The sequence below is a fragment of the Neolamprologus multifasciatus genome, chromosome 12 (genome assembly GCF_963576455.1).
Source record: "Neolamprologus multifasciatus chromosome 12, fNeoMul1.2, whole genome shotgun sequence".
Classification (NCBI taxonomy): domain Eukaryota; kingdom Metazoa; phylum Chordata; class Actinopteri; order Cichliformes; family Cichlidae; genus Neolamprologus; species Neolamprologus multifasciatus.
In genome coordinates, this window is record NC_140450.1 from 31,597,210 (window position 1) to 31,615,636 (window position 18,427).

The window sequence follows — 18,427 nt, forward strand, 5'->3', positions numbered from 1 at the left end:
GCGTCTGCTGCTTGCGGCACAGGGAGGAGAGGGCGGGGCGGCGGGGGATTCTCCGGCTGGCTGGAGCAGCATCTAATAACCAACTCGCAAAAAAATAAAAATAAAAACAAACACGAAAACACCAGACATCATGATACAGACTTATAATTTGCACCGATGTTTTTTCGAAATTCTATACGTGAAAAGTGAGCGCGAGAGCCCTCGGTGCGCCTGCTCGCTGCTGAAGTCAAAGTAAATACAGTCCAGTATATAGAGAGACGACGAGGCTCCAGTTACAGCAGTGCAAGAAAACAAACAATAAATATTTAAGAGTAAAAAAAATAAATATACACTTTAGGACTCGGGGTAAAGGGATCAATAACAATTTAAAATGTATATTTTATATTTTGTTGATTTAAAGTCTCACACACAACCCGTTTTTAAAGTTTAAAAACAGAGGAAAGAAGAGGAGGAGTGTAGCGACTTCCACAGTTGCTAGAGGCCGGGGACTGAGCCTGCCTATTTGCCTGACGCGCTGTCAACTTTACGCAATAATGCCAGAGGTGGAATTGCTTGCTTGTTTATTAAAGTGCTTGAAAAGTTTACAGAGCAATAAAACATCACAGGCTCTAATGCAACAAGGGGAAACTCGCTGTGCTGCGGTCAACAAAAACTACGGCTACCCAGCCCTCCTCTCTGTCAAAATCAAACCAGTGAATGACAGACTGACAACGCCCTCTTAATGTCACCGCTAGCACCCACGTGAATCCCGTTACACATCACCATAGCAACCAAACAAATGAAAACCCAGTGATCCCTAAAATTCAATACATTTAATAATGGCTCCTAGAGAAACGAGCAAAAGATGCAGGTAAGCAGATGTGTGATTGGATCATGGCAGGTCATCCTGAAACAATCAGAATCAGAATACTTTATTAATCCCTAAGGAAATGATGTGGGTTACAGTTGCTCCAAGAAGAAATGGTAAAAATAGTAACAGTAACAGACTAAACTCCAAACAATATATACAATAATATAATATTAATTAGTCATTGTCAATTGTTGATTTGTCCTGTTCTCATTGTATGACGAAGTATGATGTCTGTTTAGTAGCCGTTTGCATACTATGCATACTCTCTCCCTCTTCATATGTATGTGTGTGTGTGGGGGGGGGCAGAGGGGGTGTTCGCCCAGGGCGCCTAACAGGCTAGGACCGCTACTCGCAGTAACTACAGCAGACAGAGTCATAGAAGCAAAACCGCTCACATCCTCGTACTCAGTTCAAAGTGCAGAACTCAAAGCAGTAATACGTACATGTGAATTCCACGCAGGCCAAGATATAAATATATATACAGACAGTCAGTGTGTTTTTTCAGCAGTACATCACTTATTTGGCAGAACAGAGGAATGATTACATCTACTGGAAACCCAGTACAACATGGAAGTCTTCTGAAAACACTATTAGAAGTAATAACATTGCCAAAACAGTTAGCATTATGTAAATGTGCAGCACATCAGAAAGATAAATCAGAAATAACTAAAGGCAATAGCTTTGCAGATTAAGCAGCTAAGTTAGCCGCACAACAAACTGTAGACACATTAATGTCTGCATCCACCATGCAAATACCACTTGACGTCCTTAAAGACGAACAAAAAGCAGCACCAACCACAGAACAGAAGAAATGGTTAAAGTGTGGAGCACAGCTAAAAGATGATCTGATGACTTGTGAAGGAAAACCAATACTTCCCAAATCCCAACACAGAACAGCAGCATTAGTGACCCATGGGGTTACCCATGTGTCATCGGCAGGGATGAAACAGATCATTAATACACACTTTTACACTCTAAATTTCGAAACTTCAGTAAAAGAATTTGTGATGTTGTGACATCTGTGACATCATAATAATAGTTTTTGTGTACAGCACGCAAGCAGTTACTTCAGAACTTGTTGCTGCTGGTGTATAAACTCTGACTTTTCAAAACAGGTCATTGATGCATACCTGCACCGTGTCATTGAGAGACGAAAGGTAAGTAAGAAATGTCCTTTGCCCACTTATTTTGAAATACAAAAAAATGTATTTACTGTTCTGTAACATTTTTGTATACTTCTACAGAATGCTGTACACCTGCTCTGTTCAGTATTGCAAGCTCGTTGTTTTCTGGGCAGTTCAGATGCCTCACCAAGGTATGTTGAAAGTTAAGAAGTGGTCCAAAAAGTTGACTCATTTCTATTTCTGAGGACAGAGTTCAGTTCCTTTAAACAACACTATATTTGAAAACACCCTGAGACGCATGGTACCTAAGTAAATCGAAATTACTCTGCACTTCCAATCCCACAGATGAAGTTCCCAGTTAAAGACATGTGGCTGTGCCCTGTGAACTTTGGTACACACTGGAATCTTGTGGTATGCGTTCATTTAGTTATTAATTTGCGTAATTTGTTGTGAAGCAGTTTCTTGCTCAAAGTGTTATTCTTAAATAGGTTTTCAGTGGCAAAAACTATTGGAATTTTTTAATTTATTAACTTTTTCTTTAGATTGTCAACATTTCTGCACAGAAAATACTGCTCATAGACCCCATGGGGAATGAAGGTGTTTATGACAGGAAAATTCTGCGCAACTGGAGGTATGCATGATACTGAGGTATTATTCTTAGATAAAACATTTCTTGTTTCATTACAAACATTTTTGTTCAACTAGGAAGGGCATGAAGACACCATGGAGTGGCAGTTACAGACTATGCAACACAACAAGCAACAGGAACAGTTTTGCTGTTAAAGGTAACCCTTATTCAAATGATTCCATTTATTGTTAGCTACAATTAGGACTTTACATTATCATAATGAGAAATCTCACAGTTTGCAGAACACTACCTTGCTTTTGGAGAGGTCAGTGAAGTATTAACCACTACAGAAGCAGTTGTGCTGGAGCGAATGCAGATAGCTTGCACCCTACTTGAACATCGAGGTAAGTCCAGTAAAGTCCTTATCACGTCAGAGTGCGTACTTCCAATTTAAATAGTGCTTTTTAAACAGCACAGTACAAATAGTGCTTTTCAAACACTTTCAGATAAGACCCTTCTTTAAGTCTAATTTAAAAAATTCAGGGGACTAATTTGCCATGAAGTATTTGTGGGGGAAAATGTACTATTATTTTTTAATTAACCAATAAATAATGTTTGATTAAAACCTAACCATGAATGTGTTTCAGGGAACGCTGAGGATTACTGCATTGTTTGCTCTATGTTAGATGCTGACGCTGACCGCAGCATGATTGAAATGGTAAAACAAAACAAAACAAAAGAAACACATAAGTGTTTCTTTTGTTTTGTTGATAATCACTTGCTAATCACATGATTAGCAAGTGATTATCATTACTTGCTAATCATGTTTAAAATGTTGACTAATAGTATTCACCAAACATAATATGAGCTATTTATTTTTCCTTTCCAGGTGCAGTGTGAATCTTGCCAAAGATGGGCACATTTTGCATGTGCAAAATATAAAGAGAGCAACCAGGGGCGATTCTAGGATCAGAGCTTTGGGGGTGCTGAGCACCCAGAGAGCTGCCCAGCCAGGCAAGATAAACCTGTCTCTGTCAGTCCCTGCATCCTTAAATCTTGTCCCGAGTTCTCTCTGACTGTCACTTTGGTGCATTTAAACCCCTGTTCCTCCCTGTCCTCATCGTCTGTTGCATTCATCTCCATTATCAGTCATCATAATTTTACCATCTCTGTGTAAGTCTGCAAATTTCTTTATTAAATCATAAGATTCTTAAATTCATCAAGTCTCTCTGTCCCTGGGTCCTCGTCACAAAACATGACATCACTGTTTTGTACATTTTAACACAATTGAATCCCCACATTTGTGAAAGAAAAGCAAAACAGTTTTTTGAAAAGTCTGTAACAAAACCATCAAATCTGATAAAGGTTATTTAAATGCTGCTAAAGAAGAATGGATTGGAATAAAAAAAAAATACATATCCTAACCTTAATTACTGGGTGAGAATAATGAATGATGCCCATAGTGAGTAAGAAGTAAACTGAGTGCATTTTTTGGACAGAGATTCACTTTTAATGTGTATGTATAATATAATACAGATACATAAAAAACACTCCCGAAACAGAATAAATTGTTACAAATAAATTATTACATAATATTAATAAAAACTATAAAAATGGAGGCAACTTTGCCTGTGGTAGAATGTATATAATGTTAAAGAGTACTTAGCAGAAATATTGAGCAACCTAACTAATAGGGTTGCAAACTCCCAGCAAAAAAAATAGGGAACCACCCTCCCTCATGATGCTTAAAAAAACAAAAAAAAAAAAAAATAAAAAAAAAAAAAAAAAAAAAAAAAAAAAAAAAAAAAAAAAAATAAAAAAAAAAATGCAATCATGTAACAACTTTATTTGATGCAGGGTGAATAAAATTCACAGAAATAAATTATTTTTCAGGAATAATTAAATAGATTCAACATCTTTCTTCAACAGAATTGCAGACTGCACAGATGGTTCCCAAAGGAAAAAGTACTACAGCTTACTAGGGTATATTAGACTTACAGTTACTATATACAGTAATGGACTTCTATACATTTTACATCAGATTAAAACTTTGGGTGTAAGATTCAGATAATTATCAAATAATTAAAAGCTAGATATTTTAAATGAGAATAAGAAAGAAAAGTATGTCTTTGTGCCCCCTTTTCCCTGTTCATGCCCTATCGGCCCCCCTGGCTAAACTTTGCTAGATCCGCCCCTGCACAGTTACCAGTCGTCAGCTACGTAGAAAAAGATCCTGGTGTAGAAAGTAATATTAAATAAATTCTAACAACAGCTTATCAAGCTTAATAGTGCTGCTGTTGTTCAGCCGCTAGTTTCCTCTTTCTGGTGCAAAGTGGGCCAAAAACTAAGACGAGAGACGGACTCGCCCGGAAAAGCCGATCAGCTGATCATTGATCAGTTTCACGATTGAAGTAGCAGCAGGAGAAGAGAGAGAGAGAAGAGGCAGTCGCTCCATATATCGGTTGTTAAGCTTAACGTGGGAATGCTTTACAAACATTCAGAGATTAACTTACACACTTGCTTTACTTCTCTCTGAGATAACTTCCTCGGAGATGAAATGTTTGCTAGCAGGCTACAAATACGTGCAGCCGCTCTATCACGTGATGCACACTGCTCCGCTGTGCTACGTACAATGTATGCAGATACTAATTTTACTAATTTAATAATACTAATTTTCTGTTGTAAGATTTATGACTTTCATGCTTTGGGTCCTTAGGAGAGCTTGACATTTTATCAGGTGGTACACACTGTAAAAAGTTTGAGAAACACTGATAAGTGTATGTATGCTTTTGGAAAACATTTAAAGCTGCAGTACAGAATCTTTGAAACAAGCTTAAAACATTTTTAGAAACAGAGCATCTGCTTCTCTTTACAGCTCCTCACTCCACCAGGGCACCGTTTGGCACTTTCTGATAGTGTGCAAATGTGATGTACGTACTGCGGCAGTCATACAGACAACTGGACAGTCCAAAAGCTGGCCTACCTATTACTGGCTGAGGTTTTAGAAGAGTTGTGGCTGAACCACATAAAAATATATCATTAATTTTAATCTCCCCGATCAATTATAATGTTATGTTGGGATGTTGTTAAAGAGGGTCAAAAATGTTTCAACCCAGTTTGTTTTGCAGATTCTGTATAGAAGATTTAATATAGGGAGGACACAACTTCCAGACTGTGTGAGTAAAATAAGTTTTTTTTCTCTTTGTCAGTTTAACAGTTTCTGTTGTGCCTGTCACTGTTCCCTGTCTGTTTTCTTACCTGGTTCTTCCTGACCTTGTACTTTCTCCTCACGTTCCCCTCTTTCCTCTCTCCCTGTTTGGACTGACAATCATACACAAATAGATTGTATTCAATTAGATGAAAATTAAATTAATATGAAAAAATACTATTGAGATCACTAATAAAAAAAAGTCCTCTCTCAGTTTACTTTCAACCAAAAGGCAAATAACCAAACCACATGAACATCTAATAAAAGATATAAATATTGAAACACTGATCCAACATTATTCTTGATTGACGGATCATTTGATTTTACACTTTTACCTGAATGTGGCTCCTTTTTTTTAAAAAAACTTCCTCATATCCATTATGAACCTGGCTGTCTCTCTGTAAGCGCACACACACGCACGCACACACACAACAGGAGTTATAAGGTTAATGGGCATTCAGTCAGTTAGCTAGTTAGTATCCATTTAAAACAGGACAGTGGTAACAACTTTAGGCTAAGGAAAATTTAAAGTTTTAGATTTTTAAATAGGCTGTATACATTTCAATGGGAGGAACAGGACGGTGAAATATCGCTGAATTTACTACAGAGCAGGATGGATTGTAGGGTAGCAAACATTGTCGGAAAACACGTTTTCAACACTGCAGGTTACCTGGTGTAATTTTTTTCAGTTAAAAAGAAACATGGTCTGACTCCTACCTAACTATATAAAGAGTAACTGAAGGTTAAATGCAGCTAATATGTCCTGTTTTAAGCCAGACACTCACACCTCCACTCTGCTGTGTCTCAGCCACCATGGCTCTGGCAGCAAGAGCGCAAGAGCCAGAGCAGGGGAGAGCTGGAACAAACCATTTTGGGAGGGGGGGTTATCTATACTTTTGTTGTTAAAATGTTACGTCTCAAACAAGTACAGTACTGTATGCTTTTTATATTTTTAGTAGTGTGTCACACAGACAGCAAATATTGTCAAAAAAGTAAGAAATCTTTGGGGGTGCTTTGATTCATTTTGGGGGTGCTGAAGCTGAGAGCAACCAAGAATATAAATGCAAAAAATGTAAGGAAAACACATAACAACTAGATGATTGTGTGCTGGAGGCACGTTTTAATAGTGTGATTTGGCCATCTGAACATGCTACCTAAATAAAACCATGCAGGAAGCATGTTTTAATAGTGTGATTTGGCCATCTGAACATGCTACCTAAATAAATCCCAGCAGGAAGCATGTTCTTAACGTCTTAGCGAAATAACTCAAAGTTTTTAAGTGTGATTTGGCCATCTGAACGTCCTACCTATACGACGGAGCCATTGACTACGTAAGGTAGCATATTCTGATAAGGTAGCACGGATTGATAGACAAGACCATAAATTTACGATACGGTAGGACGTTTTGTCAGAACACCAGTTCTTGCACCATTAAACCTAAATCGACACTTCATGTGCTATTACTTACGTCTGAGTAAAGGAGCAACCAATCACACAACTGGCTCCGCCCTGTCTCTCTTGATTGACAGACAAAGTCATTCTGCTGAAAAGTTGCTTTATGAAATAAATAGACCATTGGGAACAACGGGATTCTGAAATAAAGACTGACTTTGAAAAAAGGGCATTTTGGAATAAAAACGGCTGGAAATAAATAAAATGCCTCAGCAATAATCTCTGTCATTGGGAAAAATAATGACCATGAAATAATATTTCACAATAATAAGTAAATTTATATAGCAGAATGCAATATATTTCACAATAATGAGCTTTTTTTTCAAAATGTGTTCCATTATTTCACAATATCATTCTCACATTACATATCTGTGTCTTATTTATTCACATAGTTATTTATTTCATCATGACCTATTTATTTATTTAATTTTGAACACTTTGGAGTTCCATACAGGGCAACTTGCAATACTTGCAAAGTAGAAATTTCATTTAAGGGAGGAAAAACTACGAATATGAAAAAGCATTTGCTCACAAAACACGCGATGACCTTAAATGAATGTCATGTTTTTAATTCCGCTCCGGACATGTGAATCTCAACCGAGCAGCAGCGGTAACGTTTGCACGTCCTCTCCCGTTAATGCGGCAGGTAAATAATTAACTAACAGTGCATATTATGTTAGCGCGATCTGCCTTATTACAAAACCTGCCATTACTGTGCATTTAGGTGACCATGATGAGAGAGACAGACAGAGTCTGGCTCAGATGCTGGCAGTTCTCGCTGCAGTCTACCGGTAGCGTCTCCTTTCAGGCCAGGATAGACGAATGTCACCGAGCAGTGACTAAATTTGTGGTAAACCCTCGGTGCGCCTGCTCGCTGCCGAAGTCAAAGTAAACTTTATTGTCATCTCCGCTACATACAGTCCAGTATACAGAGAGACGATACAACGAGGCTCCAGTTACAGCAGTGCAAATAAACAATAAATATAAGAAGAGTAAGAAAATAAATATACACTTTAGGACTCGTGGTAAAGGGATCAATAACAATTTAAAATTCATAATTTACAGTTTGATGATTTAAAGTCTCACACACAACCCGTCGAAAGGGGAGGAGGGGGGGGGGCTGCTTCCAAATAGAGCACATTTCATTCATAATGTTGTAAATCCAAGTCCATTATGTATTCATGATTTGAATCCTGGGTTGTGTGAAATCCCAGAAATAAACAGAAACAAAGTGAATCTGTGAACTAAGGTGTAGGTCTATTAGGTTATGTTGTGGTGATCCTTGGGTTGAGATGGGTGTTCATACTGGAGTGCAAAATTAAAACCAATGGAAGATGGACAAGAAAAGTTCAAAGCCATCATGTCTTCAGTTTAGAAAAAAGATAAAAGAAGAGGAGGAGAAACGAGCAAAAGATACAGGTAAGCAGATGTGTGATTGGATCATGGCAGGTCATCCTGAAACAATCAGAATCAGAATACTTTATTAATCCCTAAGGAAATGATGTGGGTTACAGTTGCTCCAAGAAGAAATGGTAAAAATAGTAACAGTAACAGACTAAACTCCAAACAATACATTATGTTACAGATTTTAATATTAATTAGTCATTGTCAATTGTTGATTTGTCCTGTTCTCATTGTATGACGAATTATGATGGCTGTTTGGTAGCTGTTTGCATACTATGCACACTCTCTCGTCATATGTGTGTGTGTGTGTGTGTGTGTGTGTGTGTGTGTGTGTGTGTGTACAACAGTTTTATGTTAATGTACAATCCTTAATATGTTTTTGTGTGTGTGTGTGTGTGTGTGTGTGTGTGTGTGTGTGTGTGTGTGGGTGGGTGAGTGGGGGGCGCCAGAGGGAGTGTTCGCCCAGGGCACCAAACAGGCTAGGACCGCCACTGCCCATCCCTACCAATCAGCCTCCACTCCGTGTACTTTAAATCTCATCACTCCCATTTTCCCCTGAAGACACTGAAATGGATGGGTGGATGGATGGATAGCATAATTGTTTATATGAAATTTGCAGTGTTTTTTGGTATTAGTGTAATATTGCAGCTAGATTGTCTATCTTGAGATCTGTTCTATAGCAAATGCAGGAAAAAATGTTTTAAGAAAGCAAATAAGTTGGTATTCTAAAGAATACGATTGTTTTCTTGCAGGATGCCAGGAGGTGGTGTGGTCACCTGCAGGTTCAAGGTCATTGTATTCCGAACCCAGATCCACTGGGTTGTGACAAAGGAAAGTTGCAACAATGCTAAAGACTTTCTTCAGGCCATTGCATTTGGATTCAGACAGTAATGCCAGGACTGGAAGCAAACCATCCTTAAAATAAACAACATTTCAAGCTTCTGTGTTTGAATGCAAAACAAATGTGTTGTTTGAGCTAAAGACCGCACTTGTGGATCAACAATAAATTAATTTGTGGCAGGGAGGTGTGGTCATTGTCTCCACTGCAGAGGAGGGGTGGTGCAGCGGGCTTGAGGGGCAGTGTCAGAGAGGCTGAGGTCCAGGTGGAGGGAATTAGCTTGATGAACTCTGCCCTGCCATTATAATCCAATGGCATTGCATGTGGGTACTGATAAAACTCTGGAGCGAATAATGGCCTGATTTTATTGGTCTTGCATCTGAGCGGATGTGCGCAGACGGTGCGCGTACCGCCTGGATTGCCAGCTGGTTTACCAGCCGGCCATCCCAAAAGTACCTTTACATGAGAAAATTTGCTCCAGGCACAGGAACATCAACAGTGCCTGCACAACAGAAGGGCTAGACTCAAGCAATTTTCACCGGGAGACAAAGTGCTTCCAGCCCAAAGTGACTCACCAAGTTGCAAGGGCCCTTCGTGGTCACACGGCCGGTGTGCGATATTGACTATAGGTGGTGCAGTCGGACAGGGGAGGAGCCACACAGGACACATTACCTGAACCTTCTTAAAGCATGGAGGATGAAACCACTTCTCTTGTGAGCCCGGTGAAGGAGAAAAATGAGTTGGAGCCGGAGGTGCCAAATTCCACAATTCCCGCCTCCCTCCATTGTGATAACCATCTCACACAGGCCCAGAGAGCAGCTGTTGCTGCAGGGTTTTGCAGACGTGTCCTCCCCCTGGTCGGCTGTACGACTCTCATAGGGCACCATTAGAAAAAAATGACAGCCTTGAAAAAAACATGTAAACCTTTCAATTCATTGGTCTGAAGTTATAGAGGTGTTAATGCACAAAAGGAAACCAGACATACCAATATAAGCTGAAAAAAGCTGCCTTAGACCCCTCCAAAGCAGGACTACTCTCACTCCCACAAAGACATTTTTTGAGAACCTAGCCAATATGTTTTTATTGAATTGAAAGAAAATGGTCACCACTTTCTCTCTTAACCCTTGTCCACTCTATGATGCCCTCACATTTTTTCCCCTGCTGCACTTTCAATGGCTGAAAGACTAGAACACACTGAATATTTACAGTTTTCCCTTTTTAGATCCATGATCCATGGAGTGCTTAGATCCATGAGCACTCTGGTCGACTTTGTTGTTTTAAAGTGCTATATAAATAAAGTTGAATTGGATTGGATTGGAGTGGATGAGATGAGCCTTCACTGAGCAGGCTGATCAAAGCAGAGGCCAGGACTCAGTGATCCTCACTGCACTTGGAAACAGAATCAAATACAACTTGACCAAGAAATGAAATCACTAAGAAGAACACGTGTTTCACTTCAATTTTATTATTTATCGCGCAACATAAAACAATATTGTGGGTTGGTTTTTTATTCTTTTTTTCTTTTTTAACCACATACACTATGTATTCACATAATACACCATACAGCTACAAAGAGAGAGAGAGACTGAACAAAAACACTTTTTTTTCCTTTTTTTTTACATACTGCATCCTTGACATGAAAAATAAAGAACCAAGAACAATCCTCAAACTTAACGGAATGTAGCTGCCAGTTGTGTTGGTTCACTTTCTTTTTCTTTCTTTTCCTTTTATTTAATTTTATGGGTCAGGGTCCAAGTCTCTATCCCAAATTTCAAGTGTTCGTTAAATTAGGACTGTGGGCCATACACAGTTAGATGCAAATATATGTGTGTTTATCTATGTGTGTCACGAACTATACAAAATTTAGAAGAAAGAGAGGGAGTGAGTAAAGGAAGTGCATCACTTGGGAGAGGAACAGGGAGGCAGTACGCAATTTTTTTTTTTTTTTGTGTCGTTCAAATATCTTAGCATTCAGTTAACATGAACATGTACAACATACTCAAAAGATCATTTGAATAGCCTCTGGTACTTGCACAGTACCAAATGTAAAACCCAGCTAACAGTCTTCATATAATATGATTCTATATCTCGTCCTATTTTAAATGAATTCAAGTACAGTATGGAATGAAGATTAATAGAGAATGTAATCAACAGTTTGAGTGCACCACCTGCCCTCAAAAAGAGATGTAAATTTGTAGCGTTGTAACAAAAGACTTTTCATAAAGTCAGCACCAGGGCAGCTTCCCTTCCTGTGAAACTGCTTTAATCAAAAGTATAGTTCTCTTGACATTCGAAGAGCTCAGAAAAATATTTGTGGTAATTATTTATCCCTCGCTTCTTTTTCCTTTTTTGTATTTTTTTTTTTAACACAGTGAATTTTTAAGGTATAGCATCATAGCACCGACTGAACCGACTCACCCCCCAGGATCTCAGTACTTGTCCGCTTGGGAGGTGGTGCCTCTCATGAGAACCATCCACCAAAGTTATGAAGCATTTAGAAATGTACAAAGTCACCAAGATATCATATGCACCATATCCTCAGCACCCTTTTGTTGTTTCGGTAATTGTTTGTGTTGTGTGTGTGTGTGTGTGTGTGTGACTAATATATGGGCAAGTCTTAAGCTCAATAAGTAAAATGGGTCTTGTTACTGCACTATCAAACTACTGTTAGACATGGCGTGGGTCACCTAATTATCATGGCAAATGAAAGATCTGCAGTCTTCCGCGGGGGAGCTGTGATTTTTCTGCCACGTGCATACTTGGCTATTACAAAAGCTGGAGCGAATAATAATGATGACACATCTAAGCAAGCAGGGCGGTGGTAACACAACTGACAGACTGCTGGGCAGTAACTCATTAAAGAGTCGCCCAATGTTTCACCTCAGACTGGCTCCGTGGCAGTCAGTATAGTTATAGGGGGGTGTTTGATAGTAAATAATAGTTCATCATTGAAAAACTTCCCATTCTCTCTCCTGTTGACACTCAGAAGAAAAACTCTGTACTGTTCTAACGTCTGTACGATAAATATGAAGCCGCAGCTATCAGACAGCTGAGATCAGCATAAAGACTGGGCACACAGGAAGCAACATAGGTGACAAAATCTGCCCGCCAGCAGCTTTAAAGCTCACTCTGTTTTCTCTGTTTCCTTTTTGTTATTTTTTTCTTTTCAGAGAAACTTTGTACCAGACGGTTTCCAGGCTGGAAGCAGTGATTCTTTTTTATTTTTTATGAAATATCTGCTGGTGGTCTTGTTAGCCTGGGATGTAACCCCCTGTAAAACCAATGTGACAATGGTGTTGACAAACCTTACTTAACGTGTGTTAAAGAGGTTTAAAGTGCCGGCAGTTCGATTTTAGTTAGGCTAGCTGTTTCCCCATGTTTTCAGCCACTCTGGTAAGCTAAGCTAAGCTAATCAGCTGCTTAAATCAAGCTAGTAAACTAGCCAAGAGGTAACTCTTATCACGCTCGTGGGAATCACATTATTCCGATTTTGGCGTTTGTTTGGGTCTTTTTTAAATACGATGCTGTCATGAATCTGTCACAGAGTTTGAGAATGTCAACAAAATTGAAAATAACAACTGAACGCTATCAAGCTAAAACTCTAAATTCATACATTAGCACAACTGCAACACGGGGGATCTCTTATTATCGCTTTACTGTTGCCAGTGAGTCAGCTGAGTGTGGTTTCATCTTACAGATTTGGGCTGACTAAATTGTTTTCAGAAATTTCTGGGGCTCTGTCAGTCGCATGCCGACAGGGGGTACAGTATTAGGAAAGCAAAAACAGCAGAGTGACTAAGCACAGATTTGCACACAACACATTGGGGCTAAGTGTTGTTTACTGATGTTCAGGGCTGTCAGAGACTTCAAAAATACCCCCATGTCATTCGTGGTTTTGTTACTTTCCTCACAAGTTAAATAATCTTACCTAAATAGTTTGATATTTACATTTTTTATCTCTCTCTTGAGGAAATTAAAAAAAAAAAAAGCTTCAAGTTGTCAATAATCGGCTCTTTCTGTGTCATTAAAATCAAGATTAAAAGTGCTTTTATAAATCTTTTCTTCTTTATGTACAATTTGTATTAGCTATATAAAAAATGATGAAAAAAAAAACAATAACATCAAAGACAATCATTATCATTATCACCATGTAGTAATAAATAAGAGTCAAAAAAAAAAAAAGCAGGTTAAAATGAGTGTGGAGATCTAGAGCACACAAAGGGACATGCATGATTCTCTGCCCTCAGTAGCAAGTCGTGATTGTGACCAGTGTCTCTACAGCGTGAGGTAGAGAGCTGGAGAAAATCGGGAGAGGTAACAGGGTCTTTCACAGATGACCAGGGCCTTGGCCCAAACGACCGCCCAGCAGCTGGGAGTCGGCTTGCATCAGCAGTCTCTCATTTTCATTTCTGACACATGTTGCAGGTGAACCATGTGACCACAAAGGAAAATAAAAACAGGACTCTCACCAGGCTATCAAATAGTCTCTCTCTTTGGCTCTTTTCAGACACGCACGCACGCAAAGTGAGAGATTCATCGATCTGTTGCGCTCACGCTCGGCGCCAAACCCTGGAAGCTACAGAAATTTTCTACGGTTTCCCTTTTATCTCTCAGTACTGTTTTCTCTGTGAAAAGCACTGCTAAATGGGTTACCAAGAAATGCAGTGAATGACTGTGCTTTCTCTGCCCTGTACAGTGTACTTTTCTTTTTGTTTGAGACAAAAATCACTACATGCCACAACAAACTGCAAAAACTAAAATCAAATAAAAACTCCTCTAAAGGAAACCAGTTTTTGAGCCCAGTGTGGAGCTGAACCACACGGTGGCCACTTTGATTGGCTGGCTCTGCGGTGACAAGGTGCTTGCGGAAGGACACGCCTCGCTCTGCTCAAAGATGACAGCACCATGCAGAGAAAGGAGTGGGCCCTTCACAGTAAATCAAGTGTAATAGGAGAGCACCAGAGTGTGTGTGTGAGCACCAAAAGCACTGCTGTCCCAACACTGTTTCCTGCTGCTCTAACCCACGATGGGTTTCCGGTTCACATGTGTGGCACATTTGTAATGTCAGCTTTGCCTTCAGCTGTTTTATTAAGTCCAATCTATGGTCAGCGAGCAGGGTGGAGAGCCCCCTCTAGTGGCCATGGATGGTTAAAGCAACAATGAGACAAGGCTGCCATCTAAATGAATCCCAAGTGCTTATAGGCTTGTTTGTACACACCACTTTGAAACAGCAGTCGACGCTGCCCTCTAGAGTTTACACTGGGAAGTGCTCACTCCTACTTGAATGTTATAGGAAGATAAAAGAGTGCCACCTGTGGGAATAGCAGATCTGGGTTAAATGGCTTGCACAAGTAGTATCGCTTGTTTTGGCCTCTGTGGAGCACCGGGTATGAGAACTTCAGTTCTCCGCACAGAGCACAGCAAAGCTTCTGTGAGCTTCCCTAGCACCTGCAGTTCTGCACCTTTGTGTTAAAAGCAGTAAATCCCAGTGTTCTGGTATCCCACCTGGGCCGAAACACAAACGTTTTAGTTGCAAATACTACTTGAGCCGAATTTGAGTTAGAGCACCTAAATACAGCATCGAGTGCCATGAAGAGTAGCGGAATGGAAATCGATCAGAGCAAGAAGCTGAGCACCAGTCAGAAGCTAGAAGGGAGAGTAGGAGGAGCGCATCATCTCATCATCACGACAAGGCAAGCTGCAAAGGTTTCTCGCAGTAATGGTTAAGAGTTATTCTGAGCCCGGGGACTATTTTCTTCCTTCAGCGTGACACTTGAAACCAATCGCTGCGCTTTTTCTAGGTGCCTGGAGCAAAAGGGCTTTGGTGATTTCCCTCCTTACTCTTATCTTTTGTAATATTTGTGTAGATGGTTGTTTGCTATAATGAAAAAACATACTGTCAGTGGCGTATTTGACAGTGGTGTTGCTGGTACTGATTCATTAAAAATCAAAGCTTTTGATTTGGATCTTCATAATGGTGATTATTGTGATTATTCTTTAAAAAGGCCCAGAAATGGCTTTATAAACTAAAAGAAATGATTGTGGTTACTATATTGTTGATTTTTCTGCCGTATCAGGGAGATAATGGCTCCTCCTCATCTAAGTACAGCTTTAAGATTGATAAGAACAAAGTCAAATGGGGGGGAAAGGGTGCATGTTTTCCAAACATGGAAAAAGCAAGTGTCCAAGTCTGTCAAACTCAGACTGATTGATTTAACAAAAAATATAAAACCAAAACAAAACAGGTCACCTTATTAATAATAACATTAATGAAAAGAGCAATAATTAAAAAAAAAAAAGTCTTCATCATAATAATACCTGTAATAACAACATTGACAGTAACAATCATAATAATATCGATAATAATAGCAATAATTAGAATCATTAAAATTCTATAAACAAGAAAAAGCAATGGAGTTCCTCTCCGGGGAAAAGAGAGGAAGAGCACCACAGGCAGTGTGTCTGAAGCCCAAACCACTGCCTGACATGAGGTAAAAAACAATAAAAATGTCCCCCTCCTCCAAGTGGACTGTAGAGGGAGGCAGGATGGAGGGATGCCAGACTGCGGGACGGCTGAGAGACATTGATTCTGCTCAGTGCTCTCTCTCCAGCCCTCCACTGCACCACTCTGTAGCTATCAGTCACTCTGTGTCTATGTGTCCTCACACAAAGTGGCTGTAGGGCCCAGTGACGACGGTGGAGGCATAGGGAGACACAGTAACCGTAGAGGTGGTGTAGAACGAGGGGCATAACCGCGTCACCGGCCCCTCCTTCTTGTCTTTAGATTGTCCAGGTCCTGGACTAGCGCCTGCCGCCGTAGCGCCCCATTTGCGTTTCTTCCCGAGTGCCTTGATATCCTCCTGGGAGAGGCCAAGGAGAGCCGCTTCCTGCTGCCTCTGCAGTGCTCGCTCTGCCAGCAGCTTCATTTTGGCCTCCCAAAGAGCCAGGCCATGCATGGGCTGGTTGAGGTTCTTGTGCTGGTAGAAGACCAGGGAGATGCGGGAGGGGTGGGAGCGGTCAGGCTTTTTGAGTGGAGTGGTAGCATGTAGTTCCCGACGAGCACATTCGATTAGGATGGAACCGTGGGCTGGTGCCACTGCTACCCCGCCTATGTAAGGGTCCAGGAAGTTGTGCTCACTATCAGACCAGATCTCATCCTCGTCCTCTTCGCAATTCTTGGTGCTCTCGGCGTCGCTCTCTGCTCGGCTGGGCGTGTAGCAGGCCTGATCTGATTGCTGCAGGGCATCGGGGAAGAGGCGACCCTCTGGAGCAGGGGAAGGGGTGTTACTTGCCACAGAACCTCCAAAAGACTTCCAGGCCTTTTCCTGGGGCCCAACCGGAGTGGAACACCGACTTTCTCCAGTCTTGGACCAGATCTTGTCGGGATAGGCCCCTGCAGGATTGCTGTGCTTCATACCAGGGCTATAAGGCCCCATGCCCCATGTTTGCGGCTGTGGGCTAGCAACGGGGCTCGCCCAGTGCCTGGGGGTGCCTGGATGTGGGGTACTTGGCCGTGGTGTAAGTGGGCCTGCGTGAGAGACACCGGGCTGTGGGGTTACTGGGTGAGGGGTGCTTGGGCGTGGGGTGCCAGGGCGTGGGGAAGATTGATGTATGTTACCTTGGACCACTGTGCCTAGCTGAGGGGATGGAGATAGAGAGGGAGGTACCTGGAGTGACGGTGATGGGGCAGGGGAAGCCCTCATAGTGTTTAAGCCAAGGAAGGGTGACCACTGCTGCGGGTAAGGAGAGGCCTGCCGCTGCTGGAGATGCTGGTGAAACTGCTGCTGTTTCTCCGATGAGACCTCGGAACTTTGTTTATGCTTCTGATGGGCATCCCAAGTGGTGGGAATAAAACTTCCATTAAGCTTGTGCCCAGGCCAGGTCACAGGTTGCGGGGGGCTTCTCGATGTGTTGGCTCCGACCTGGTTCGGAAGCGTGCCTTCATAGACCGGCACATCCATAGGCTCCTGTTTGATGACCGGCGTGCCTCTGTTGGAGGACTCAGAGGAGGCAGAGGAAGGACGGGATTGGCTATAAACTGGGGCCTGGGTGTAAGTCGTGTGATTTGGTTGGTTGGTTTGCTCTGCTTGGCTGGAGCAGGAAAGGGCCACCCTGGACTGAAAGCTTTGAATGTCAGGCTTCTGATCTACCTGGACAGCTTTACAGCCAGCTCTGGGCGAAGAGCCATTTCGACCCTCGTAGGTCCTCAGTACAGGGGGGAAAAGTGTATTGGGTGAGCACCTGTAGTAGGCATAATCCATTGGGGGCAAACTGGTGTGGAAACCATTTACTGTATCAGGTGCAGAGGGCTGGCCAGTTGTGGGGAGGCCTCCCCTTGCATAGAAGATGGGGTTTGTATACATGGGATTTACTGGGTCTACTGCTTGCACAGAATATCCATCCATCGATCCGTTTAAGGGTTCCTTTTTGATGTTGGGCTTCACCTCTTGTTTTATCATTGCTGTTTGTTTGACACAAAAGAAAAGTAAGGAAAACGGGTTACAAACAAGTCAAAATCTTAAAGTATTTCAGCTTTTACAATCCGGTGATAACAGGTAAACACAAAGGACATTTTAAGTCTTAGATCTAAAACAGTAACTAACCTTTATTGCCTTGGGGTTGAGGGGAACTGCTAATGCAGACCTCGGCTTTGATCCCCGTCTTCTCCGGTGTCTCTCCTGCTTGCTGGATGAATTTATTTTTCTTCTTCTCTGAGGCAGCCTTCTTTGCCTCTAGTCGGCGCTGTCGGCATGACTTGGCAGGTTCGGGCAACTTGCGCACCTCACGGCGGAAAGCGTTAAGCACCTGGATAGCTCCCGTGTCCATCTTGCGGTTCTGGGCCTCCTCGCTGCCAAACTCATCTGTCGGGGATAACGTGTAAAGAGGCAACACGTGGAGCTGCTCGTCCTCTGGGATTTCTCCCACTGTTCGGTTGTCCTCCTTTGTCAAAGTACACACCTGGCAGAGCGTGGCACAGAGTGTG

The 18,427-nt window shown here is 41.5% G+C and overlaps 1 protein-coding gene and 3 long non-coding RNA genes across 8 annotated transcripts in view; 3 read left to right on the forward strand and 1 right to left on the reverse strand.

The window, feature by feature from the left end:
* Window positions 1-1,894: 1,894 nt before the first annotated feature.
* Window positions 1,895-2,641, forward strand: LOC146507312 (uncharacterized). Its single transcript, XR_014877353.1, has 2 exons — window positions 1,895-2,385; window positions 2,517-2,641. It is a non-coding gene; the product is annotated as an uncharacterized LOC146507312 (long non-coding RNA).
* Window positions 2,642-2,696: 55 nt separating this feature from the next.
* Window positions 2,697-4,182, forward strand: LOC146507313 (uncharacterized). Of its 2 annotated transcripts, XR_014877352.1 has the most exons (4): window positions 2,697-2,759; window positions 2,838-2,946; window positions 3,190-3,260; window positions 3,432-4,182. It is a non-coding gene; the product is annotated as an uncharacterized LOC146507313 (long non-coding RNA). The 2 variants fall into 2 exon arrangements; XR_014877351.1 differs by lacking the exon at window positions 2,697-2,759 and having other exon boundaries at window positions 2,769-2,946.
* An 87-nt stretch (window positions 4,183-4,269) lies between these two features.
* Window positions 4,270-18,427, forward strand: part of LOC146507314 (uncharacterized) — a 192,811-nt gene continuing 178,653 nt past the window's right edge. Inside the window, exon 1 of the long non-coding RNA XR_014877257.1 lies at window positions 4,270-4,377. This is a non-coding gene — a long non-coding RNA (uncharacterized LOC146507314). The remainder of the gene's footprint in view (window positions 4,378-18,427) is intronic.
* tet3 (tet methylcytosine dioxygenase 3) overlaps window positions 10,886-18,427 on the reverse strand; it is a 50,125-nt gene continuing 42,583 nt past the window's right edge. For all 4 annotated transcript variants that reach the window (XM_085180660.1, XM_085180663.1, XM_085180661.1 and 1 more), the window contains 2 exons: window positions 18,048-18,402; window positions 10,886-17,905 (listed from right to left, as the gene is read on the reverse strand). In XM_085180660.1, the coding sequence (XP_085036786.1) occupies window positions 16,107-17,905; window positions 18,048-18,402 (2,154 nt within the window). In that variant the 3' untranslated portion in view covers window positions 10,886-16,106. The remainder of the gene's footprint in view (window positions 17,906-18,047; window positions 18,403-18,427) is intronic.